The sequence below is a fragment of the Phyllobates terribilis genome, unplaced genomic scaffold (genome assembly GCF_046119375.1).
Source record: "Phyllobates terribilis strain yellow unplaced genomic scaffold, ASM4611937v1 Scaffold_5__5_contigs__length_657084704, whole genome shotgun sequence".
NCBI lineage: Eukaryota > Metazoa > Chordata > Amphibia > Anura > Dendrobatidae > Phyllobates > Phyllobates terribilis.
Window position 1 is genome coordinate 452249132 of NW_027362765.1, and position 27877 is coordinate 452277008.

The following is a 27877-nucleotide window of genomic DNA, read 5'->3' on the forward strand; positions in this document are numbered from 1 at the left end:
CGCGAGACGCTGCGCGACACACAGGTCCAGGGGTGCGTCAGAAGCAGAGGAAGCGGTTAATTATCCAACAGAATTGTTGAATTCACTCAATCTGCCAGGGATGCCACCGCACGTATTGCAATTGAAAATCGGCGTGCCAATTATCATGTTGCGAAATATCACCCAGCCAAAGCTTTGCAACGTCACGCGGCTTGCAGTAAAACTATTAATGAGCAACGTCGTTGAAGCAACAATCTTGACAGGACCTTTCAAAGGTGAAGATGTCCTCATTCCTCGCATTTCTATGATTCCAAACGGATATGCCATTTCAATTTAAGAGATTGCAATTCCCAATTCGATTGGCGTTTGCAAACACCGTCAACAAAGCTCAGGGCCAATCTTTACAATTGAGCGGTTTAAATCTAGACACGGATTGCTTCTCACATGGATAATTATATGTTGTGTGTTCTAGAGTTGGCAAACCAGACAATCTCTATATCTACACAGACAATGGGACAACAAAAAATATTGTATACCCACAAGCATTGTGAAATTTAGGCTGTGTGCCCACTATGCGTTTTTCAAGCATTTTTGATGTGGAATTTCCGCAGCGTAAACGCTTGAAAAATGCTTGGTAATCCGTGCCCCATGATCCCCAATGAAAATCCGCATGTTCTGTGCACATGCTGCGGAATTTTCCCCAGCGGATTTTCCTTGCGGAAAAATCCGCAGCATGTCCATTATTTGTGCGTCTCCGCATGCGGATTTGAGGTCATAATGCATTTGAAAAATTCAAGTCAAATCCGCATGTAAAAACGCTGCAAAAACGCTTAAAAAACGCGTGTAAAATCCGCAAGCGTTTTTACTGCTAAGAACATGCAGAAACGCTGCGGAAATTTTCTGCTTCAATTCTGCATTGTGGGCTCATATCCTAAATATTTTAGAAACGTGCGCTTTCTCTTTTCTTTCTTTTCCATTTAACCAGACTGAGACACAGCAACACGTGGCCGGGTACAGCTAGTACATAATAAAAGAGGAAACTATGTAACTAATGACGGCGCGATACATAATAAGTGAGTACACTATATACTAAGGGACTGTGCTATACATAATAAGGCTACATTCCTGTATCTGTGTGCAGTGTCGGTGTGCTTCCCGCTTTTACAGATGTATTGAGCATGTCCTATTCTGATCCTCAAAATTGGATCAAAACAGGATATTCTCTGACCCTCACAGATCTCATTCTCAGATCCGTGATTTTTATGAATGTGTGAATGGACCTAGAGCACTTTACGAGTCTGTGCTGTTTAAGGACATTTCACACATATTTGAGAATGCAGCCTAAGGGATTTTACAGACAACATTATCACTCCAAGTCACACAGTGCAGATACAGAGTAATATTTACATTCAGAATCTTACCGCTGACGTCTCATCTGTTTAGAGTCATGTTCTGCTGCTTCTTCTCCATCTGGTCAGACCTTTATGTAGACATCTCCCAGCCACGATTCGTCTTATCAGGATGATCAACTCAGCCCTAAAAATAGCAAGGTCACATATATTGTATACCTACATGCATCTCCCCCGCACTGCACCCCTAAATACAGCTATGTACCCAACCATTAATATACTATTAGCCACGCCCCAATCAAAATATATCCATCATTGTCCTCTCCAGCACCTCCACCATTGGTCTCCCGCACCTCCATCATTGTTCTCCCCCGCCTCCATCATTGTTCTCCCCAACCTCCATCATTGTCTCCCCCACCTCCATCATTGTTCTCCCCAACGTCCATCATTGTCTCCCCACCTCCATCATTGTTCTCCCCACCTCATTATTGTCTTCCCCACCTCCATAATTGTCATTTCCCCCACATCCATCATTGTTCTTCCTCACTTCCATCATTGTTCTCCTCCATCCCCATCATTGTACTCCCCACCTCCATCATTGTCATCTCTCACCTCCATCATTGTCATCTCCCACCGCCATCATTGTTCCTCCCCACCTCCATCATTGTTCTTCCCCACCTCCATCATTGTTCTCCACCACCTCTATCATTGTTCTCCCCATCCTCATCATTATTCTCCCCACCTCCATGATTGTTCTCCCCATCCTCATCATTATTCTCCCCACCTCCATGATTGTTCTCCCCATCCTCATCATTATTCTCCCCATCTCCACCATTGTTCTCCTCAACCCCATCATTGTCTACCCTACCACCCCATCATTGTTCTCCCCCACCTCCATCATTGTCATCTCCCCCATGCCCATCATTTTCTCCCCCACTTCCAACATTGTTCTCCCCATACCCATCACTGTCTCCCCCACCTCCATAATTATTCTCCCTATCATTGTCTCCTCGCCTCCATCATTGTCTCCCTAATCCCCATCATTATCTCCCCCACCTCCATCATTGTTCTCCCCATCCTCATCATTGTATCTCCCACCACCATCGTTGTTCTCCCTACCCCCATCATTGTCTCCCCCTCCTCCATCATTATACTCCCCCATCCCCATCATTGTCTCCCCCACCTCCATCATCATTGTTCTCCCCCACCACCTCTCATTGTCCTGGACCTCTCCCCAGTCTATCGGTTAAAAAAAAAAGGCATGCTGATGTCATCAAGCCACAAATGCTTGTGTCAGACAGAAAGCGCCGGGCAGGAAGCAGAGGATGCATTCCTGCCACTCCGCTGCCATTTTACTCCTGTTGGCAGCGCAGCTGCAGAGATCGCTCCCTGCCCACCGCACATGATGAGAGCAATCTGGCCATGGGTCCCCCAGAGCACTGGGCTCCAAGAAACAGGCCAGATTGCCCTCATTATTATTTCCCTGCCAGGGCTCCCCTCCACCTCCTGGCACCGGTGCAGCGGCACCGGCGATATGTCCGCCCCTGAGTGTGGTCCCCCAGCGGCCCTGAACAGGTGCTTAAGGACTGGCCTGGGGGGCATATTCCCCCATTCCCAACCCGCTGCTGCTGTCAGGATATGTGTGCCGCCAGTGGCGGTGCACAAAACATTATAATGAGGGCAATCTGGCCATGGGCCCCCCAGAGCCTTGGGCCCCGGGCAGTAGCCCAGATTGCCCTCATTATAATCTGCCTATCACAGCTATCTAATGTATATGGCCACCCTCAGAAGCTTTAGAATCAGCAACTTGCTTTTGATAAATTTGCTGTTGGACGGATGACACTGATTTAATCCAATGCATGACAATTCTGAGAAGTTACTTTGATGATTCGCTGTAGTAAAGTTTAATATCTGCTCATAAACAGTGAGGAACAAGAAGCAAAAACCTTTTACCGCACTCAAATGAACTTAGAACCAGAAGAGGGCGCTATAAAGCCAAAACATTAATAACTGTGTTTTTTAGTACAGGTTAGATGAGTTTTTAATATCATTGACCCAAGTTTATTCAAAGTAAAGGTAAAGGTTTAGTGGATCCAATTTAAAAAGAGATTTTGCAGTAGAGAACATAATTAACTTTTTATGGCGTATAAAACAGATAAATGGATCCTGAGGTCTTCAACCTGAGTGTTCCCGGTTATTCATCTCTGGTACATTCCAGAATGATCACAGATAAAGATACAAATTGGCTTTGATGATGTAGTCTTATCTCTCCTATAAGCATATCATCTATTTAATGTTTAACAAATATTGTGTAATTAGAGCTGGGGTACCCATTGGTAGACAGGTTCCCAGAATTATTTCATGGTAGTTTTCGTCTAAGTGGCAAAGTTTACTACATTCTGTTTATATCAGCAATTTTCATCAGTGGATTTCTCTCTATGAAAGTGAATTGTATTAATATGGGTCTTTATTTCCATTTCCAGTACTGGGTTGTCCTGTATCCTTTGGTTAGGTGACAACTTATAGATTGGTGGAGGTCAGATGTCTGCCGACCGATTGGCAAAACGGGGAACTTTTATCCCCATTAGAATGGAGTGGCAGTGCCCAAATGTGACCTGTGCGCCATCCATTCCCTATGAGAATCTCTATGTTTTTCTGGCAGCGCCATAGAAAATGAATGACAGTTGGACTTCAGACCTGCCGCTCCATTTTATAATGGGGATAAAAGTGCGTCGTGGGGGAAAAAAATTCCACCTTCTGCAGATCGGTGGGTGTCCCAGTAGTAGGACCCCACTGATCATATGTTATCACTGATATTTTGGATCTTGTTTTTATCGGACAACTCCTTTAAATTTGGACAACTGAAGACTTAAAGGACTTGTTCCATAATCAACATGTATAACCTATCCACAGGATAGGTAATAAATGTATGAATGCTGGAGGTTCAACCACAGTAGTGAGTGTGACCACTGTATATAGGAATACACATGATCACTGCATTCAACGAGGGGACTTTGGACTCCCTGTTCTCTGGATCAGTGAGGGTCTCAGTAGCGGGACCACCAGCAATCATACATTTATCATCATTACCCTTAAACGACTATATCTGTCTTTGCAACACATTTTACTTAAAGTGAACCTGTCATGTGAAAAAACATTTTTTATCTGTAAATATAGGAATAATCTGCTGCCTAACCAGCTTACTGAAAGCGCAGGTACCAGGAGAAATCGAACGCTTTCAGTAATCGGGGCGTGCTGAGTGGTTACAGTCATTGCTAACTATACTATGTGCAGCGACTGTAATTACTCGCCAGCACATTGATTGACAGCTAGGTATGCAGGGTATATGTACAGAACTGTCGTCAATCAAAATGCTGGTGTGAGATTACAGCCACCGCTCAGAATGTAGTATGCGGTAACTTAATCGCTCTGTGCATGCCCCGATGACTGGAGGCGAACGGTTAATTTATATATATACATTATATGTTCATTTTCTCCTGGTAGCAATGCTTTCAGTACAACGACCAGACAGCATTTTAATGTTACCTTTAGATTAACCTTATATTGGCAAGTAAATGGCATATTTGCACTAGAGGTTCCCTTTAATGCATTAGAAGAAACTTCTACATGTAAAAAAAAGAAACTTCTAAGTTTAAAAACAAATAAATAAACTTTAAAAAATTAGAAACTTTCTATTGTTTTGTGTTTACAGCTCCTACACAGACATGGAAACAATAAACCCAGCGTAGGCTGATCCTGCAGTCATTTTACTTTCCTTGAGTCCCTTAATTATTACTAGATTTTATTTGGTAGATTACAGATAGTAAAGTGCAATTGCAAGATTGCAGGATGTTCTGTTGTGTACTGAAACCACTAAAACAGATAGATCTGCCTACAAGTAGTAGACAAAAAAAAGAAAAAAAAATGAAGCTTTTTACTTAAGATTATTTACAATATTTATTCATGTGTTCTTTTAAATTTTTTATAGATTGATAAAAAAAATGATTGGCTGTGAAGGTGTACATGACCCATTTACACCGGCCACACAGCTCTCATTTAGAGCAAGTGTGAAGATAATTGGCTGCTGTTTATGGTCGTTCTTCATTGATTGTGACAATGCAAAAATGATTGTTATAGGCAGCAGGGTTTGGTAATTGACATACTGCTGCAAAAGCCATCGCTAAGCAATAATGCTGCCTAATTAACAAACGAGTATGCAACGGAGATTCTGCTGCAGACAATGCACTTAGGCTACGATATTTATAAGCTGAAACCAGGAATGGATCCCAAAAAAAATGAAGAGATACAAATCTTTCCATTATAGTTTTTCTTTCTTTTTGTTCCACTCTTAGTTTTGTCTCACAAATTTCAACAATACTCCTACCATATGAAAGTGGCCTTAAAGAGAACCAGCAGAAGAAGTTATCGGACCAGTTATGTCGGCAAAATGCGCAAGTGACTCATTCCTTGTGCAGCTATGCGGATAGATGCAGGAGCTTCCCACTATTTACTTGCACTTGTCTGGTCCATAAATTGGACCAGACTACAGCACGCTCCAATTTTTTTTTTTACATGGACCTTGGATTTGTGTGAAAAGTAGTCTGTCTGGACTAGCACATAGGTTAACATTGGTCCGAGTCCAGTCATTGTGACGTCAGTTCTTTACACAGACAATACATGGACCAAAAATATGTTTGTGTGAACATTCTCTTAGATGCACAGCAAAAAACTAAGTCCGGATGTAAGCCAATGGCCTAGAAGAGAGGCCACCATGACAGGGTTTTATAGAGTAAAAGCAGATGGGAGGAGAAAGGGGGGAAATGGGTTATGGTGATGTCAGAAGTTTGAGGGGGTATAAATGTTCAAGCTAGTTATGGCAAGCTCCCACCCATTCTCCCTAACTTTGGATTTACATGTATTGAAAAAAATTAAAAATGTAGTGGCTTCTCTTAGGGACCTTTAGTCAGGATTTTGATGTTTTAAAATTGGGATGGTCTGTTCTGGCCATTGGAGTAAAACTAGTTGGCTTTGTCACGGCAGTGGGGGGATGCGGCTCATAAGGGACGGTTGAGGGGGGGGGCCTGCAACACATCTCAAAATGGTGACTTTTATGAGTAGCCCTGCACAGAAGAGCAGATCCGGATGCTCATATACTGGTGTTAGGTGTTTAGAGATAATGTAAGTATGGTATGCTGGAGACCAGATGATGCTGACTGTCTGAGGAGGTGCTTGAAGCTGGATGATACAGTGTGTTGGGAATGATTGATGGAAGATTACTGAATTGGGGTATTGTGGAACCCCTGGATCGTGTTAAACTGCTTTGGGGTGATCTCTGTGGAAAAGCTTTGGTTATCATCATACCCGTAATGTGGGCTTTGGTTGCCACAACTGTGAGGGCGGCAGGAGCTGAATGTGGTTTGTGACCCTCTCTCAGAGCTGAATGTGGCTCTTAAAGCGCACCTGTCAGCAGGATTGTGCTTAGTAAACCACATACACTGTCAGGTGGGCGCCGTTACACTGAGTAAAATGATACCTTTGTTGATGAAATCCGTCCAGTGGTTCTTTTATAATCTTATTTTCATTTCTGTGTGCCAAACCTGAAATTTACATGCACCAAAATGGCCCCCGCCGCCCGCGTCAGTGAAAGCACAGTGACCTGTCAGAAGGCAGAGATAGGAATACATAAGCAGAGAACAAGATAAAGCCCCTCCCCAAACGCCGCCCCAAAGCACAAGCATATAATTAAGTCAGAAATTAAGTCAGAAATTAAAATAAAGATTATAAAAGAACCACAGGACAGATTTCATCAACAAAGGTATCGTTTTACTCAGTGTAACGGTGCCCACCTGACATTGTATGTGGTTTACTGCGCACAATCCTGCTGACAGGTGCGCTTTAAAGTTAGGAAGATTGGGGACCACTGTTCTAGATCATCAATTGGCTGCACATTAACAATTTGTTAAATAAAACCCAGGAGCATTTAACCTTATTCCAATGGAAAACTAGGCAGGGCCTTATTGCAGGGAGGTAACCCTGTACTGTGCTACTGGCTAGCTATAAAATTCTTAAGTGCAAACAAAGGTCATAAAAGCGTAAAGCATAGCTCATTCCCTCTGCAGTTTAAAGTCTTGGAGCTCACTGACTTGGGCTATGTTTAATCTGTAGTTTTCATACAGTATCTAAATGTACAGAACAGGGGCGGACATATCATTGGTGTAACCTGTGCAGCTGCACAGGGGCCCAAGAGGTAACGGGGCCCATTTCCACCTCCAACAAAGGTGGAATTGTGCATTATAAAGAGCTATAGGACTGCAAAGGGCCCATATATTGTTCTTGCACAGGGGCCATTTTCTCTCTGTGTCCACCAGTGGTATAAAATGTATATAATTTAGATAAGCCACAATTCAGCTGTACTGTGCTTAACCATGGTATCAAAGAGCATCTGTCAGGGCAGGATTTCCTAGATTAGGTTTAGGATTTACGTATATAAAAAAACAATGATAGTTTTTTTATCTAATTTGTCCCGTGTGGCCATTTAGACCACTTGTGGGACATGAGTTGAACAAAAAATGCATAAAATGGAGGATGGAAGTTTTCCAAGATTCCAAAGATTCTCCTAAGGTCCATTTGTGAAGACAAAACAAAACATCTGCTGCTTGTTTTTTTCGCTGACCCATTAATTTGAATGGGCATGTTCTGTCCCTAAAGCAGAGCAGCGTAGGATGTATTTTTAATGCGGACCATCAGTGATATGCCCCATAGAATATAATGTGTCCTATGCTGTAAAAAAACAGACAGCACATTAACAACAAACACTGATTCAGATGACCATATGTAAGAACTGTATATAGGATAAAATCTTATCATGGGTTGGTGGGGACATTTATCTCAGGAGAAATCCAATCCTATTTACAGCCATTAGGAAATACCACTGACATGAGGACCTATACTCAGGGTATGTTCACACAATGTTTTTTTCTGCCAGATTTAAGCCAAGAAAAAGCTTAAAAGAATGAACATATGCATTTCTATGTAAAAATAACTTGATGTTCATATGTTTTCAAAAACACTAAGTGGTTAAAAGAAGTGAGCTGACCATTCTTCAAGTGTTTTCCTCTTGGAAGACACTTCTTACTTACGTTACAAGTCAATGAGGGGGCTCAAAAGATACATGGAAGACGCTTGAACTTCTATTTAATCGTTTTGTCTACGTTTTTTCTGAAAAAATCTGAGGTTTCTTCATCGTTGAATAGGGTTAGTTTTCGCTCACATCTGCATATATAAACTATCTGAGATGCTCAGCCAGAAAAATTGACGAGTGTTATGCATTTTTTTACTACTACCATCCGTATGACATGCGTATGCAATCCGTATGCAATGTGTTTTTAACATCATCTTTTACAAACAGCAATAATTCTCTGTCATTTCAAGCTAGATTTCTAACAAAAAAAAACTATCTTATATACAGATATAGATAATAGATCAATGTCAGTGATATATGTAATCAGTGCTTTGCATGTGTAGTTGACATTACTTGTTTTTCGCTAATAAATAAATACAAGAAAAAAAATTTGTGGGGTCCCTTTTATTTTTGATAACCAGCTAAGGAAAAGCATACAGCTGGGCGCTGGACTTAATTGTCTGGGAAGTGGCCAACATCCATGCATTTTCCCAGCCAATTAATATCATCTCACAGCTGTCTGCTTAGCCTTTACTGGCTACTAAAAAAGGGGGACCCCCCAAAAAAATGATGTGGTGACCCCCCTATTTTTAATAACCACCAAAGGCTAAGCAGACAGCTGTGGGCTGATATTAATAGGCTGGGAGGGAGCCATGGATATTGGCTCCTTCCCAGACTAAAAACACCAGCCCTCAGCCTGCCCTCAGAAATGGCAAAAAAATAAGCCCTCATCCATTTCCATGGCCAAAAAAATATATAAGTTAAGGGTCTCAAAAAACTCAAGCAAAAATTTTTTATACAAAGTTCTAAAATTTTATTAACCACTAATATATATATATATAAAAAAATTAGTATTACAATAATCGAACAGACCTAGAGAACCATGCTGCTAGGTAATTTTTACCAAACAGTGAAAGCTGTAAGAAACCCCAGAAGCAATATTGGAATTTTTTTTTTTTTTTAACATTTCACCTTACTGTTTTTTTTAGCAGTTTTTTCCATTAAGTCTAAGACACAGCACTGCCACCAGGAATTTCAGGGCCAAAAACACTGGCAAAATTTTCGGGCCCCCTTGAGACTCCACACAGGCTCCACCCTCCACCCCAGCTCTGCCTCCACCTCGCAAACCTTCCACACCACGTCCTTACCAATCGCACATTAACAGTTCCCATCAAACACCATATCACATACATAGCCAGCAGCTTTTATTTTGGCCAAAAGATTTTTTAAGATGCCACCATGACAAGGTAGACTTTTTTGGCAAAGCCCTACTCTACTCTAACCTATTAAACACTTCTTAAAATATCTTATACTCTTTATAGGTATATTTTTATTTATTTTTCTTTAAGGGAATGTGTTACATACATTTTTTTAAATGACCAATAATACCACATACAATGGACAAATACCACCCCACCATGACAAGACCACGTATTACTACCACATAGTGAACGAATAATACCTCATGCAAGGAACAAATACCTCCACACCATGACCGAATAATATCACATACAAGTAACAAACACCACCACACCATGACCAAACCAAATATTACCACTACATAGTGACCAATAATACCACATAAAAGAGACAAATACCGCCACACCATGCATGACCAAACCACATATTACCACCACATACTGACCGAATAAAACCACATACAAGGAACAAATAACGCCACACTATGATCAGACCACATATTACCACCACATAGTGACTGAATACTACAATACTAATCATTAATAAAAAAAAAAAAACCTCTATACTAATATTACTATAAGTGCCATTACACACAGGAGCTCTGTACATAGTATACAGTGTATAGTGTCAGTGTACAGGTAATAGTGACTCACCAGTGACGTTATGAGGTCTGTACATAGTGTCAGTGTAAAAGTAATACAGGGATCACCAGTGACATTATACACAGGAGCCCTGTATATAATGTATAGTGTACAGGCAATACAGTGATCATCAGTGATATTATACACAGGAGCTCTGTATATAGATATGTAGCGCCCCGAGGGTTCGGCCGCTACAGGGGTATTGCACCTCAGACCAGAGGTGTGATATTCCACTCCCGGGTAAGGATGGAGTATGGACCAGGGCTCAGTTAGCTGCATGTGTGGCACCCCAGGGGTCTGGTTTCCACAGTAACAGCAATGTTATGTCTGAGAGCAGGTGGGAGGTCTCTTGGTCAGGAATCCTATGCATGCCACACCTCCTGCCCAGTCCTGGGAGGGGAAGAACTTCCCCTATATAAACCTGGGGCTGAGGCAGGGTTAGAGAGTTCAGAGGGAGAGTTCAGCCAGGAGGGCTGACAGGGAGCTGTGGCTCCGGCTGGGCCCAGCTCCTGGGCCATGCCAGAAGTAGAGACAGAGAAGAGAAGCAGCATAGGAAGAAACAACAGGAGCTCTGTGGGAGCAGTACTACAAGGAGTCAGGGGCTGGCAGCTGCAGAGCTCGCCCTGACTGAGAAGCTATCACCGGACCCGGAGTCCGAGGCTGTGGGGACTAACTCCTATCCAGCAGCAGAAACCGACCGGCAGGGGATTTCAGGTCCTCTGGCCAAGAAACCCGAAGGCACGGTCACACGCGTGGGACCAGCACCGCCGTCGTGGAGCGGAAGCTACTAGAAGGCCCCGAGTCACCGGCCATACGGGTGAGCACCACACGGTACACTCAGGGACGTGGGCTACTTATACCCGCCTCTAGCAAGGTAGCCAGAAGAGTACAGTTAGTTTGGGAGGCCTACAACTCCGCCTGGCCAGGGGAGATCCCATCTGCTCAAGGACTGACCAGGCCCCAATCGCTAGCCAGTACTCCGGGAGGGTCTATCTTTGTCACCAGTAAAGACCCTGAACTACACCGTACCGTCTCCGAGTGGTTCCTGCTACCCCCATCATCCACGTCGGCTGCCCTGAGGCCATACCCCTCCCGTTGGGGGTGATGCTATCACGCTGCACAATCCTACCACCGGCCTCAGCGGTCTGCCCTGCAGCGGCAGCTCCTTCGCTGCATTCAACGGGTGGCGTAGTCGTACAACATCTACCGCTAATACAGCGCCACTTAGTCTGACTCCCTGGGCACGGACCGGGTCACCGCCACGAGACTACAACCCTCAACAGATCCGGCTCCGGGTAAGCTCCCGCGTGCGCAACGCTGCGCGACACAGGCCCAGGGGTGCGTCACATGCAGCACACACACCCCATTTCCGAGGGACAGCTCAACGGTGCTCCCACTAGACATAAGTGCAGGCACGACCGACCATGTCCCTGCTGGAGTGGGGAGGGAGGGGTGGAACACCCAGTGCTGTAGGGGCAGATAGGGGGCGGTTCCTGAGTGTAGGAAGGAGCCCATTGGTTGCTGGTCACCTGGGCTCATGGCTAGAGGGAGGTATAAAAGGTGGGCACCATCTTAGATCTAGGTTCGTTCTGTGGAGAGGAGAAGACAGGGAGCAGCAGCTCAGGCTGAGTGCTGCTCCAGAGGCAGGCCTAGGGAAGAGGCCGGGGCCTGAGAGGAGAAGGAGAAGTGGGCCTGGAGAAGAGGCCGAGGAGGAGGTGAAGGGGAGCTGAGATTCTGGCTCATCTCAGCTCCAAGAGAAAGGAACAGAAACAGAAAGGAACTGCAAAGAAGGAGAGACAGAGAAACAGAAGGGCTCAGGAAAAAGAAGGTGGAAGGGACCCTAAGAACCCACGAGAATCCAGGGTGCAGGGTCAGGCAGATTAAGGGTACCGGATCCCAAGTTGGTGGAGGAGAAACAACCCTCAGCCAAAGACCGGTCGTCCTGATCATATATTGGTGCGACACCTCATCAAACCTGCTAGGAAGGCACCATATAGGACAGCGGAGGACGGGGCCCACGTTTAACCGCACAGGTCCGCGGCAGCTGGACAAAAGTGGGTCACTGGTGAGGCAGGCCAGAGAAAGGATAAAAGGGGGTCCTGTGCCATGCTCCTGAACTGCCTGGGAGTTGACCGAGCCCCTCACCTGGTGGACGCAGCACGGCTCAGGCGGTCACTGCTGGCCGAAGTGACCTGGAACAAACGAACTGTGAGTAAAGACCCTGGACTGTAACTTGTTGTCTGTGTGCTCCTTCGCGCCTCCAGCACTATCAGCACCGGGACCCGCACTACCATCACTCCCAACATCCACTACACTGCCCTGGGGCTGCACTCTTCCCGTGGGGAGTCACATCACCTCAGCTGCACCCATCATCAGCCCCAGCGGACTACCTTGCAGCGGCGGTTCCTAATAACCGCAATCCACGGGTGGCGTAGTCGGACATTATTTGGAGCGCATAGCAGACTACCATTGGCCTGACCACCCTGAGCCGCGGGACCGGGCCGCCACTACTACTACCCCCATCGTTCCCCTATCGCCCGGATCCGCGTGCCCCACGGCCCAGGGGGCGAGTCAGCTTTGGCATAGTCGGCAGGATCATTACCAACCCGCCACAAGCGGGTATTGCGTGCCTGAAGAAAATTGCACATGTACCTTAAAAAGAAGTTTCCCGCCGTCCGGAGTCGTTTCCCGCCATCCGGAGCCGATTCCCGCCATCAGACGCCATCTTGGACCGTTTCCCGCCATCTTCATCCGTCTTTCCCGCCCTGGCAGAGCGGACGCCATTATGTGCGCACCAAAAGACAGCAGGAAGCCACCTCCCATCGTGGGCCAGGTCCCAGAATGGCGCCAAAGAAGGAGCCCGCCCCCACCAGCCATGAATGCAGCAGTGGAGATGTCCATCAACATGGGGGGGCTGCCCCTGAAAGTGATTGTCAGCAGAATGCCCCAGGACCACCCCCTCTGGGGGCGGAGAGAGAAGAAAACTGTGGGGCAGGGCGCAGTCTGGATCAGTCTGGCCAGGCCGCACCCGGAGATGGAGGGAGAAACCAGTTCCGGTACCCTGGCAAAGGGCCTGCTGCAAGCTACACCACCATGCAGCCTCACCGAGCTGTTAGCCCATCTCCCCAAGGAGGACCCCGAATATACACGGGCGGCGTTGGAAGAGCTGGACCGGAGGATGGTCCGGGCGCAGCAGGACGTGATCGCCGGATGGAAGAAGGAAGTGGCCCGGCGGGCTGTGATCCTGCAGCCGAAGGCGCCATCGACGAGCAGCGCACCAGCCACCGAGGGCAGTGAAGGCCGAGCGGAGGCCGAGGACGACGCCGCGGAGGAGGCCGCGACAGCAGAGGCAGGTAACGGAGACGCCCCTGCACTGAATCCTGAGGCCGCCGACCTGCCCCTGCACCCCGTCACGGAGCCCAACGCACTGGGACCCGCCGTCGACACCGTGCCCCCGCCGCCATCAACCGGCCCCCAGGCCGTCGACGCTGCCGGTGAGCCCCGCCCCACGCCGTGCCCTCTGACCCCGGGCGTGCTCAGCCAACCACCATCGCAGGCCCGGCCGCAAGGCCCTGCGCCCCCGGGCGCCGCTGCCCCGACGGAACCCCCTGCACCTGCTGTACCGCCCTTGGGAGCAACCAGGAAACAACCAGCACGGGCCTGGTCGCAAGGTCACGTGCCCCCGGGCGCCGCCAACCCACCTGCGCCCCCTGCTCCTGCAGTACCACCACTGAGCGCGGATCTCTTCGCCCAATACACCACTCCGGATGGGCTGCCTTTCATCTGGCCCCCCGAGTTTGTCAACCCCCGCTTCCGGAGGAGCCCGTCCGCGGAGGTCGAAGTACCCTCTGAGCCCCTCATACCTGCTCTGGCGCCTCAGGAAATCCCTCAGCTACCATTGGAAAATGCCCAGTTCGAATGGGACCCCACAGGGGAGGACCTGATGGGGTTCACGAAAGAAACGCGAGTGGGCGCAGCTGAGCGGCGGGAGGCCTGCCGCCAACAGCTGGAGATGTTTGAGAAGGAGCAGCGAGAGCGGCGGGTGAAGCAAGAGAAGCTGCAGGTCCAGAGCGCGGAGCAGAAAATGAAGGCGCGACGAGATCCCCGAACTGCCCGCAGACCCCGAGTCACCGGGACTGTGGTGAAGTTCCAGATGGAGCGCGGCTGGGGCTTCATCCGAGACCCCGAGACCATCAGTGACGTGTTTGTAACAAGGAGAGATGTGGAGAGTCACCTACCGGAAGGCCATCGTGGGCGGGATCTATTCCCAGGCGACGTGGTGTCTTACACCCGACACCAAGGCGTGAAGGGGTGGTATGCCCTACAAGTCCGCCGAGTAGTAGAGGAGGAGGAACAGCACTACTCGGACGCTGAGTACCAGGAGGGCCCGGACGGGCCTGAAGATCCGTATGAGGAGGAAGAAGGAGCGTCACGAAGACACCGTTACCAGTGAACGGTCAAGTGGCATTGTAAATAGTTACCCGTAAGGGTGCAAAGGAACTGTGTGGGACTGTTTCAAATTGCGTGTGGTCCCCGTTGGGACTGATATAGGACTGTGTGAACATTATGCCCTATCCCCTAAGTAACCTGGCTGAGGACTGAGAACAGCCACCCCTCTTCCCCTAACAGGCTGAGGACTGTGAGCAGCCATTCCCCTATCCCCACCGGCCGAGGACTGGGAACGGCCAATTCCATGTAAATAGTTGCGCTTCTTAAAGCGCCCCCTACTGGTTTTATACAAGAACCGCAACGTCTACCTCAAAGTTAAAATGGACTGTTGCACCTTTAAAAAGAAAGAACACCTGGTCGCAAGTTGCACCGCCGCCAGGATCCAAGAATGTGCTTTACTTAAAAAAATGTTTTATGTGAAAAGGTTTTATATGCTGCTAAATAGTCATGTGAAAGTTTTCTATAATGTTTTATACAAAAGAGTTCCGGAAGTATTGAAAAAGTTTTCTATAATGTCTAGTGAAAAGAAAAGTGTGTCCCATAAAGGGAGTTGAACCGTAATGTCTGTTTCTAATGTAAAAAGTTATTGAAAAAGTTTTGCATGTCCTGTAATCAACTGTTTTTGCTCTTTTCCAGCCCGAGGACGTGCTGTGCTTTACCAGGGGGGAATGTAGCGCCCCGAGGGTTCGGCCGCTACAGGGGTATTGCACCTCAGACCAGAGGTGTGATATTCCACTCCCGGGTAAGGATGGAGTATGGACCAGGGCTCAGTTAGCTGCATGCAGCACACACACCCCATTTCCGAGGGACAGCTCAACGGTGCTCCCACTAGACATAAGTGCAGGCACGACCGACCATGTCCCTGCTGGAGTGGGGAGGCAGGGGGGTGGAACACCCAGTGCTGTAGGGGCAGATAGGGGGCGGTTCCTGAGCGTAGGAAGGAGCCCATTGGTTGCTGGTCACCTGGGCTCATGGCTAGAGGGAGGTATAAAAGGTGGGCACCATCTTAGATCTAGGTTCGTTCTGTGGAGAGGAGAAGACAGGGAGCAGCAGCTCAGGCTGAGTGCTGCTCCAGAGGCAGGCCTAGGGAAGAGGCCGGGGCCTGAGAGGAGAAGGAGAAGTGGGCCTGGAGAAGAGGCCGAGGAGGAGGTGAAGGGGAGCTGAGATTCTGGCTCATCTCAGCTCCAAGAGAAAGGAACAGAAACAGAAAGGAACTGCAAAGAAGGAGAGACAGAGAAACAGAAGGGCTCAGGAACAAGAAGGTGGAAGGGACCCTAAGAACCCACGAGAATCCAGGGTGCAGGGTCAGGCAGATTAAGGGTACCGGATCCCAAGTTGGTGGAGGAGAAACAACCCTCAGCCAAAGACCGGTCGTCCTGATCATATATTGGTGCGACACCTCATCAAACCTGCTAGGAAGGCACCATATAGGACAGCGGAGGACGGGGCCCACGTTTAACCGCACAGGTCCGCGGCAGCTGGACAAAAGTGGGTCACTGGTGAGGCAGGCCAGAAAAAGGATAAAAGGGGGTCCTGTGCCATGCTCCTGAACTGCCTGGGAGTTGACCGAGCCCCTCACCTGGTGGACGCAGCACGGCTCAGGCGGTCACTGCTGGCCGAAGTGACCTGGAACAAACGAACTGTGAGTAAAGACCCTGGACTGTAACTTGTTGTCTGTGTGCTCCTTCGCGCCTCCAGCACTATCAGCACCGGGACCCGCACTACCATCACTCCCAACATCCACTACACTGCCCTGGGGCCGCACTCTTCCCGTGGGGAGTCACATCACCTCAGCTGCACCCATCATCAGCCCCAGCGGACTGCCTTGCAGCGGCGGTTCCTAATAACCGCAATCCACGGGTGGCGTAGTCGGACATTATTTAGAGCGCATAGCAGACTACCATTGGCCTGACCACCCTGAGCCGCGGGACTGGGCCGCCACTACTACTACCCCCATCGTTCCCCTATCGCCCGGATCCGCGTGCCCCACGGCCCAGGGGGCGAGTCAGATATAGTGTACATGTAATTCAGGGATCACCAGTGATATTATAAACAGGAGTTCTGTACATGGTATACAGTGTCAGTGTACAGGTAATAGTGACTCACCAGTGATGTCATACTTTGCTCGACTATAGCCATATAGTGTCCACATAGGGCCACACAATGTGCAGTAGCTACCTGTGTGGCACTATGTGCCTACAAAGAGCAAAACTGTGCATATCTAGTGATGAATAATTTCCCAACTATGCCAAGTGGTTTCTATATCAAGGTAAAAGATGCCCACAGAGTGCAAACATTGTCCATCTACCGCCATACAGTGTCCATGTATTGCCAAGCAGTTTCATAATTTACTCATATTTAAATTGTGCCCACATATTGCATCATCAAACAGCGCCCAGAGAGGGTGAAGCCTGGTAAACGGGACCAATATCTGCTAAACCAAGTTTAGTACTCTCTGGGCACGCTTTGATAAATAGTGCAGTGTACAGATCTTCCACCACTTAACTTTTCTTGCTCCCACAGGAAAAATGATCCATTCCATTGAGCAGCAGAGTTATGGGGCTCTCTGCTGGCAGCAGTCTGTAAAACCAGCAATATCTTCATCTATGATATTCATTTTACTAAAAAGAAACTTCGTGCAGTTTTAGATCATTTTTCCATTTTGACAATTGTTTGCCAAATAAAAGATAATAGTGATGGACGCTCTCTATGGCTAGATTCACATTTCCATTTATATGTCCCGTTTAAAGGAAAAGACATATGGAATTCATTAGCAAATCAGATCTGTTGCATTACTGCATGTAGAACTTTTTCTTCTCCTCTAAAAACAGACAAAAAATGGAACCTAGACGGACATCATAATCAATGGGGTATGTTTGCGTCTGTTTGCATCTGTGATGCAACGGATCAGTTTTACACAAGAATTCCGTTTGTTTTTTCCTATTAAGCATGGGTGCACAATCTGCAATACCAGTGGTGGACACAGACAGAAGAGGGTCCCGTGTAAGAACAGTCCAAATGCACATCATAATGCACAATTCCATCTGCTTTGGAGATGGTAGTGGCCCCCTTTACCTTTTGGGCCCTCGTGTGGCTGTACAGGTTGAACCAATGGTAGGTGCACCCCTGTGTGATACCATTCTTTGCAGTCCCAGCTCACTGGTCATAGACATGCATTTTCCATGTTAGAGATAAGTGTAGCGGCACATAGTGGAGATGATTATGTACTAATGGTGTTGCCATCTCTGTAGCAGACTAGGGGTCTCCTAACCCCTGTGTGGCACCCAAGAAAGGAGTAGATGAGTTGGCCATGCCTGCGTATGGCCATCTTCAATGCAGTTTTGTGGGAATAGTGAATCGCTCATCTGTTTAACAACTCTCGTAAAGGACACGGACGAGAGCAGCATGCACAGTCTTTGTCTTTCTCGAATGCTGACGGAGAAGAATGGGGACCCCATTATCCTGATAGCTGGGAAACCTGGGAATATAACAGGCACATTACCAGACACACATTGCATATACATTCAACATGCTTCAGATGGTAATATTAATTTAAAGGGGTTTTCCGGTTTCAGAAAACCTCTATCCCCCAGATGCAGTTTGTTTTTTAAAAACCAAACTGAGCTTTACTCATCCTCCCCGGGTCCAGCGCTGAGTCTCTGCCGGTGCTCCTAGTACAAACATGTCAAACTCTGGCCCATGGGTCAGATTTGGCCCTCAGGGTGATTATATTTGGCCGGCAACGCCATATGGAGGACTATATGGGGCCATTATACTGTATGGAGCACTATGTGGGGCCCATTATTCTGTATTGTGGACTATGTGGGGCCATTATTCTGTATGGAGGACTAAGTGGGGCCTATTAAACTGTATGGAGGACTATGTCGGGCCCATTATTCTGTATGGAGGACCATGTGGGGTTCATTATTCTGTATGGAGGACTACGTAGGGCCCATTATTCTGTATGGAGGACTATGTGGGGTTCATTATTCTGTATTGAGGAATATGTGGGGCCCATTATTCTGTATGGAGGACTATATGGGGCCCATTACACTGTATGGAGGACTATGTGGGGCCCATTATACTGTATAGAGGACTATGTAGAGTCCATTATACTGTATGGAGGACCATGTGGGGCCCATTACACTGTATGGAGGACTATGTGGGGCCCATTATACTGTATGGAGGACTATGTGGAGCCCATTATACTGTACGGAGGACTATGTGGGGCCCATTATACTGTGTGGAGGGCTATGTGGAGCCCATTATACTGTATGGAGGACTGTGTGAGGCCATTATACTGTATGGAGGACTATGCGGGCCCATTATTCTGTGTGGAGGACTATGTGGGGCCCATTATTCTGTATGGAGGACTATGTGGGGCCCATTATACTGTATGGAGGACTGTGTGGGGCCTGTTATACTGTATGGAGGACTATGTGGGGCCCATTATTCTGTATGGAGGACTATGTGGGACCCATTATTCTGTGTGGAGGACTATGTGGGTCACTATACTGTGTGGAGGACTATGTGGGGCCCATTATTCTGTATGGAGGACCATGTGGGGTTCATTATTCTGTATGGAGGACTATGTAGGGCCCATTATTCTGTATGGAGGACTATGTAGGGCCCATTATTCTGTATGGAAGACTATGTGGGGTTCATTATTCTGTATTGAGGAATATGTGGGGCCCATTATTCTGTATGGAGGACTATGTGGGGCCCATTACACTGTATGGAGGACTATGTGGGGCCCATTATACCAGGGGCGGAACTACCGCCCGTGCAGCCGGTTCATTGAACGGGGGCCCCGAGGGAGAGGGGGCCCCTCCAGCCTCCAGCAGGGCCGCCATCAGGGCATGTCTGCCCTGACTCCAGTGTGGGGCCCAGCCGGTAGGGGCCCCCTTGGAGCCCCGTTGGGGGCCCCCTCTTGTGAGTCTCTCTCCTCATGGGGCCCCCGGCCCCATGCTAAGCACCGGGTCCGGGACATCTCAGCGCTGCGCTGCGCTCCTGCGGCAGCGCCTTCATGATTCCCCTGATTTCCGGTCATGTGACGGCGCCGTCACATGGCCGGAAGTCAGGAGAACCTAGTGTCAGCGATTTGGACGAGCGCCAGGATTCTGCAGGGATCGCATGGGGGTAAGTATAACAAGTTTTGTTTTTTTCAAAATACAATTTACTAGGAGTGGGGGGAATGGGAGGTGTGTGTGTGTGTGTGTGTGTGTGTGTGTGTGAGATAAGAGATGCACATGGGGGGGAGATGATAAAAGATGCACATGGGGTGGGGGGAGATGATAAAAGATGCACATGGGGTGGGGGGGATGAGAGAGGTGCACATGTGGGGGGAGGGGGATGAGAGAGGTGCACGTGGGGGGAGGGGGATGAGAGAGGTGCACGTGGGGGGGGAGATGATAAAAGATGCACATGGGGTGGGGGGGATGAGAGAGGTGCACATGTGGGGGGGGATAAGAGATGCACATGGGGGGGAGATAAGAGATGCACATGGGGGGGATGAGAGATGCACATGGGGGGGATGAGAGATGCACATGGGGGGGTGAGAGATGCACATGGGGGGGTGAGAGATGCACATGGGGGGGTGAGAGATGCACATGGGGGGGTGAGAGATGCACGGGGGGGGATGAGAGATGCACGGGGGGGATGAGAGATGCATCGGGGGGGTGAGCTGCACATGGGGGGGATGAGAGCTGCACATGGGGGGGTTATGTTTACATAACTTTGTTGCCTTATGAAGCGCAGGGGGGGGGGCCCCCAAAAATTTCTTGCACAGGGGCCCACTACAGTCTGTGTCCGCCCCTGCATTATACTGTATAGAGGACTATGTAGAGCCCATTATACTGTATGGAGGACCATGTGGGGTCCATTATTCTGTATGGAAGACTATGTGGGGCCCATTATACTGTATGGAGGACTGTGTGGGGCCCATTATTCTGTATGGAGGACTATGTGGGGCCATCATACTGTATGGAGGACTATGTAGGGCCCATTATACTGTGTGGAAGACTATGTGGGGCCCATTATACTGTGTGAAGGACTATGTAAGGCCCATTATACTGCATGGAAGGCTGTATGAGAATCACAGTTGGGGCATCATACTGTGTTTGGGTCACCATACTTTGCCAGGGGAGTTGAGGGGGGAGGTACAGTAGGGTCATCATACCATACGTGTGGAGGGTACTGTGAAGGAATTCACTGTGGAGTATCATACTGTGCTTGGGGGGCACTTTTGTTGGCATCATACTTTATGGATGCAATAGAGGCGGGCTTCAATAGAAGGAAATTTACTGGTTGCAAAGTTGTGAGATATGCTCTTCTGTGACCCCACCGAATATTAAGTTGTTTTTTTTAAATAAGTATCAAGGTTGGCCCTCGACTTTATCCAAGTTTTTAATTTTAGCCTTCTGTGTATTTGAGTGTGACATCCCTGTCCTACTGTCTGCTATACTGACCCTACAGCCAATAACTTTGCAGCTCTGCCCTAGTTGACGGCACGTAGCCTCTGAGCTCACTGATTGGCGGCAGTGCCAATGGGGTGTTGTCACACCGCTAAAACTGGGGAGGGTGAGCAAAGCATAATTTGAAATCAAACTGCAGCCTGGGACAGAGGTTTCCCAACGCTAAAAAAACCCTTTTAAGTTTTATAATGGCCCTTGTGATTGGTTCATCCTGATAACGTGACCCATTAACCAGGTTGCGCACCGGTACTCTAAACAGTACCAAACGGAAATGTGAACTGAGCCTTAAAGGGGTTGTCACCAGATAGTGATGACTTATCCTCATAAGATCCGTGAGGTCCCCCCAACACCACACACTTTATAAAGTAAGAGCTCTTCTAATATCGATAACTCTGAATGCCATCAATATCGCAGTCCTGGACGACCCCTTTAAGAACAAATCTGTCTTGTTCTGAGTGATTGGAAATATTTGTGAAGAAAGAAAAAAATAGGATAAAAGAATGAATAAATGAAAGAGAAAGCACAGAGAGACTATGGGAACGGTCCGTGATCAGAGCCGAACAGCAGCGCGGAGCGACACTGCACTCATCTGCGGAGAACTGTCACACTACTGCAGGCTGACCACGCCCCCATAGCGGAACCACGCCCTCACTGTCCAATAGGATTCAGCAACTGCTTCCCGCCCCCTTACCTGTCAATAATCTCCGCCTCTCACACATAAACTCGCCCCCTGATTGGTCTTCTAATATGTCGCTCAAACTAGTCTAGTTCACCTCGGGACGCGCTAGCTGCCTCCTGTCAGAACCCGGACGGGTGTTGGACTAGGCAGGGGGTGCTTTGCCGCCAGTCCGGGAATGAAGGCACTAGTAGGCTGGATGTAAGCCCCTCTTCCCCGCTCTTTCTCCCCCCCTCCTCCTCCCTCCCGGACCAAAGATGGCGGGCGGCTCCATCACACTGCCCACTGTCAACATGGCGGCGCGCAGTCACGGCCGGGTCCTATGTCTGGTGGTGATGATGTTGCTGGCGCTGAGCAGTTGCCTGGCTGCCGGAGAGGAGGACGCCGCGGAGACTGTTATAATCGGGCTGCGGCTGGAGGATACTGACGATGTGTCGTACATGGACGGCGGGGCGCTGAGGGTGAGCGAGAGGACCCGGGTGAAGCTGCGGGTGTACGGGCACAACATCAACAACGAGACGTGGTCCAAGATCGCCTTCACCGAGCACCTGCCGCCCTGGCTGACCGGAGGGGGCCCGGAGCCCGGCAGCGGCCAGGAGGGCTTCTACCCCTGCGGGATCCGCACGTCCGACATCCTGATCCTGCCGCACATCGAGCTGAGCCGCAGCAGCTCCGGCATTGTGGAGATCGAGATCAAACCCCTGAGGAAGACTGAGAAGAGCAAGGCTTATTTCCTGTGCACCTCCGTGTCCAGCCCCCCACCCAGCCCCGGTGCCCACCAGCCCTGGACTGAGACCACCTGGGTCTACCATGCTGGGGACGACACCAGGGTCATCGTGGTGGAGGAGAAAAAGTTCCTGCTGCCCTTCTGGCTTCAGGTCATCTTCATTGCCCTTCTCTTGTGCCTGTCTGGTATGTTCAGCGGCCTCAATTTGGGGCTCATGGCCCTGGACCCCATGGAGCTAAGGATCGTCCAGAACTGCGGCACTGACAAAGAGAAGAATTACGCCAAGAGGATCGAACCGGTGCGTCGCCAAGGCAACTACTTACTATGCTCCTTACTGTTGGGCAACGTCTTGGTCAACACAACCCTCACCATCCTGCTGGACGATATTGCCGGTTCGGGGTTGGTGGCTGTAGTGATCTCCACCATCGGCATAGTCATCTTCGGTGAGATTGTGCCCCAGGCCATATGTTCTAGGCATGGCTTGGCTGTGGGAGCCAACACCATCTTCTTGACCAAATTTTTCATGATGATGACTTTCCCGGCTTCTTATCCGGTCAGTAAGTTGTTGGACTGCGTCCTAGGACAGGAGATAGGAACGGTCTATAACAGGGAGAAGTTGCTGGAGATGTTGAGGGTGACCGACCCTTATAATGATCTGGTCAAAGAGGAGCTCAATATTATCCAGGGTGCTTTGGAGCTCAGGACCAAAACGGTGGAAGATGTCATGACCCCTTTAAGAGATTGCTTTATGATGGCCGGAGATGCCACCCTAGACTTCAACACCATGTCGGAGATCATGGAAAGCGGATATACCCGCATCCCGGTCTATGAAGGGGAAAGGTCTAACATTGTGGATCTCCTCTTTGTAAAAGACTTGGCCTTCGTGGACCCTGATGACTGCACGCCTTTAAAGACTATCACCAAGTTCTACAATCACCCTCTACACTTTGTCTTCAATGACACCAAGCTAGATGCCATGCTGGAAGAATTCAAAAAAGGTGGGCACTTAGCCTTTTGCTGCTCATGGGGCGGTGGGAGGGAGAAGATTAGAGATGACACCTGTCCCATATTTTGCAGCCTGAAATTCTCCCCTTTGTCCCATCATTTAGAATTCCCATTCGTTATAAGGTGGGAATGTAATCAGCAGGACTGTACAGAGTCATTAGTTCATAAAGACCCTCCAGCAGGGGTCCGAGTAATCATTCCTAACCAGGTACTGTGTACAACCTGGAGCCAGGTGACCATAGATGTCAACAATTGATCTTATGACCTATGATGACCCCACATAATGTTCTCCATAACTTCTGTGCTCTTATAATGATCAACTTTAAATCCTCAAATTACATGTGAAGCAATTTTGGACTGAAATTAGAAGCCTTCCTGATAAACTGCTGTCAGATTGTACCTGCTGGCCATGGGTTGTCAAAAGATGGTCTAAGAGGTGTTTTAGATCTGATTATTTATGTAACTGAGTCACCTGTAACTAAAAGTGGTTGTCTGGTGAAAACAAGTTATGACCCGTCCCCAGGATAGGTGTTAACTTGCTGATGGTTAGGTGCCTGACTTCCGGGACCTGGGAAATTGGGGAAATAATTATCCCACCCCTCCATTCATTCTTTGCAAGGTTGCTGGAAAAAGAACAAGTGGAGCACTCGGCAGTCCTATAGGGAATGAATGGAGAAGTGGCCGAGCGAGTGCACTGCTACTCTATTCTAAGGGCTCATGCACACAACCAGTTTTCTCGTAAGAATGCTATCCATGGTTTTCAGAATAATAGAACAGTTTTACTCGGATGAGAAGACGTCGGTCGGGTGAACCTCACAGGGATAAAAGCTCCCTGTTCTGCTGATCGGTGCAGTGCTCAGCAGTCGGACCTCCACCGATCAAAAAGTCATTACTTATCTTATGAATCGGTGATATCTTGTTTTCATCAGACACCTTTTAAGTAGTTGGACTCCGGGTTGAATATAGGTGGTTTGGTCTACCACCATCTTTAGACTTGAAACTGTTGCAATTTGGGGTTAAGTGTCCAAACACCTCTAACAGGGAACGAATAGACTGCCATTGATTTGTCTGCAAAGTTGGTTTCTGCAGAAACTCTGTTCAGCGCTGTCCAGCACGGCTCAGTAGTCAGGATCCTTCCCCTGTATTACTTCACATGGGCTTTGTCTGATTACAGCTGATCTGTAGGTACCTCTGTATACCCCGCTGATCTGTAGGTAGCTCCTTATACCCCTACCCCGCTGATCTGTAGGTAGCTCCTTATACCCCCTACCCCGCTGATCTGTAGGTAGCTCCTTTTACCCCCTACCCCGATGATCTGTAGGTAGCTCCTTTTACCCCCTACCCCGATTGATCTGTAGGTAGCTCCTTATACGCCGCTGATCTCCCTTCCTTCATCCTGAAGATCTTGGTATTATAAAAGGTGCATTTTCTTTTTGCTGCATTTTAGTTGGGAAATTATCTAGAAAGTTTTGCGTTGCACATTGTAGTGTCCTGGAAGGGTTTTAATATGTGTGTCAAGTTGCAAAACTGCAGTTAGCCACTTGATTGATTTCTGCTTTTTGACCTCCGTCACCTTCTGTATTGTTGTTAGACATTCTTAAAGGTACACTAAAGTGAAAATTCGGAGGAAAAAAGTGCATTTTATGATATAAGCTACTGGTAGTTTGCACATGTGAAGGTAAAGCTTGTGACGTTAGACCAGGAGCTCCCCCTCCATTTAGTATTGCATTACTTCTCACTTTTGGCTCTCCAAGGATTGATGGGAATGATTATAACTGAGCAGTATGGTTTCGTCTCCATTGATGCTTTTTCTCATAAATTAGGTTGCTTAGCCCTTTCTTATTTTCTATTTTTTATTCTATACCAGTCTTGTGTTTCTTGCAAGTAATGGCACCAAATTCTGAAACTAAATTTAAAAGGGGTTGTCTCATAAACAACAGTATTCTCTCGCGTTGACCCCGGTCCAGAGACCATGTCTGTGGTCCATGCAGCTGGACCAGAATACTGCGAAATGTCTGCTATCTCTTAGCATTCTGGGTGACTTTTTTGATAGGCGACCTCGTAGCCAAGACATCGCTGGTGAGCTACTAATCAGAAAAGGTGTCCAAGATGTGGTCAGTGGACCGTGGTCCTGCGAATTGTTCTACTCAACTCTAGTAATCGCCAGTCCACCATATTCATTATAAATGCTGGTGAGACCTCCACTAATCAGTCTCCTGTGTGAATGTAGTGGTGGTACTGAGCACGTGCGACCAACAAATGTAACCGTGGCTGCACATGCTCATTCACCTTCACCCAGCGGACTTTTGGAACCCAGTTCTTATAAGCTAAGGGGGTTTCAGCAGTCGCTTCCCCACTTATACCTTTATCTGTCCATAGGTGATTGGTTTATGGAAGAAACCCTTAAACATAAGCTGTCGTCATTTATACTTGATTGTTATATGGATCACGAACTTTAATGTTTTGGAGTTATCACTATTCGAAACCCCTGCGGGATAAACTAGAAGTCCTGGGGATGAGAGGGGGGATTTTTTTTCTTACTTTGGACAGGTTTATCGTAGCAAAATACTTTGCATGTATCCAGGAATACTGAATTTACATCTGATCATGGCCAGATCGATGCATATGTGGCCACATCTATATATGCTGTCGTGTAGTAAATCTAAAGGATGAGGGCATTTTATTTTACCATCACATGGTCCTTTGAGTGTGGGCATGACATGGGGAATATAATCCTCAGTAGTCCGCTGATAATGGGTGAGACTGGCATTTCTATGGTCTGCGAACCACAGACAAGATGTCCTCACACAGCAGCGCCGTCTGCACAGATGAAACACTAGTTATAATAGGCCCGTAATTGGAGGGCATATGAAATTTCAGAACTTCTTACTCTTCACTTCACAAAAGGTTTGTAGTTAAAAATCAAAGACCATTTCCAATTACGTTCAAGAATTTTGCTTTATAGATCAGTCCTGGAGTCTTCCATTATTTTTTTTTTTCTATGAAAGCTCTGTCTCTGGGGAAAGTTGGGTCCCTGAATCGCAAATTTACATTTCCGATCCTTGTATTCTTGGTAAGTTAGGGTGTCACTCTGGATTATGGAGATCTGTGCCGATGTTTATTTGAGCTGTATTTACAATGATCGAACAATATGATTGTGCCGGAGACCACCGACCTCTAGAAAGCAGACCTTGGTACATGGCACACGCTGAACTTTTGGGTTGCCTTTTAAAGTAAACATGTCACCAAGACAAGTGACCAGTCTTTGCTCTTGTTTCATTCCCTCTGCACCCCTGAGTATTCCGTTTTTGTTTTTCTGAATGAAAAACGTAGTCGAGTGACAGAAAACTGCAGTCGAACTTATGCTCATTTTTGGTGCATTTTTGCTATGGTGTTTTTTTTTTTTTCTTGCGTTTTTTTTTCTGCTAAGCCATTTTGATTTCAATGGAGAAAGCTTGCAGTAAAAATTCTGTAAGGCTATGTGCCCACGATGCAGAAATGCTCCAGATTTTTCCTGAGCGTTTCTGCATCTCCCTGGCAGAAAAAACGCATGCGGATTGTACATGCGTTTTTCCTGCCAGGGACATGCGGAAGTGAAGCGTTCTTCACATGCATTTTTCGCATGCGGGTTGTCAAGCGCTTTCCAAGCGATATTTTAGCATCACTTGGAAAGTGCTTTACAACTTGGTCACACTATATAAATCCATGCAAACGGCATGGATTTATATAGTGTGACCCCCAAAGAATGTAAAAAAATAAAATCTATACTTACCTTCTGATGGCCCCCGCAGTCTTTATTCGCTCCGTCCTGGCTGCCGGCAGCTCGTGGTACACTGAAGGACCTGCCGTCACATGACTAAATGATGTCAACACAGGCTTCAGTCCACCGCGATCTGCCGGCAAGCCATGACAAGGAGACTAGGGGCCATCAGAAGGTAAGTAAATAGAATATTTAATTTTATTCTTTTTTTTACAGGTTCTATGGTACCCGGGTCCGGAGGAGAGTCTCCTCTTCTACAGACCTGGGTAACATCCGCATATTGAAACGCATGGATTCTGCATGTACAGATACAGTGATGCGGAATCCAAGCGATTCAATGCAAGTCAATGGCGGCGAAAACGCAGCCCTTCCACAAAATAATTGGTAGTGCTGCGTTTTTTTCCTCAATGATAACCCGCAGCGGAAATTTCCGCAGCA

The 27877-nt window shown here is 47.8% G+C and overlaps 1 protein-coding gene across 2 annotated transcripts in view; it reads left to right on the top strand.

Moving 5' to 3' along the window:
* The first annotated feature begins 21999 nt into the window (after positions 1–21999).
* Positions 22000–27877, top strand: part of CNNM2 (cyclin and CBS domain divalent metal cation transport mediator 2) — a 119138-nt gene continuing 113260 nt past the window's right edge. For both annotated transcript variants that reach the window (XM_073685328.1, XM_073685329.1), the window contains exon 1: positions 22000–23672. In XM_073685328.1, coding sequence (XP_073541429.1) covers positions 22205–23672 — 1468 coding nt within the window. In that variant the 5' untranslated portion in view covers positions 22000–22204. The remainder of the gene's footprint in view (positions 23673–27877) is intronic.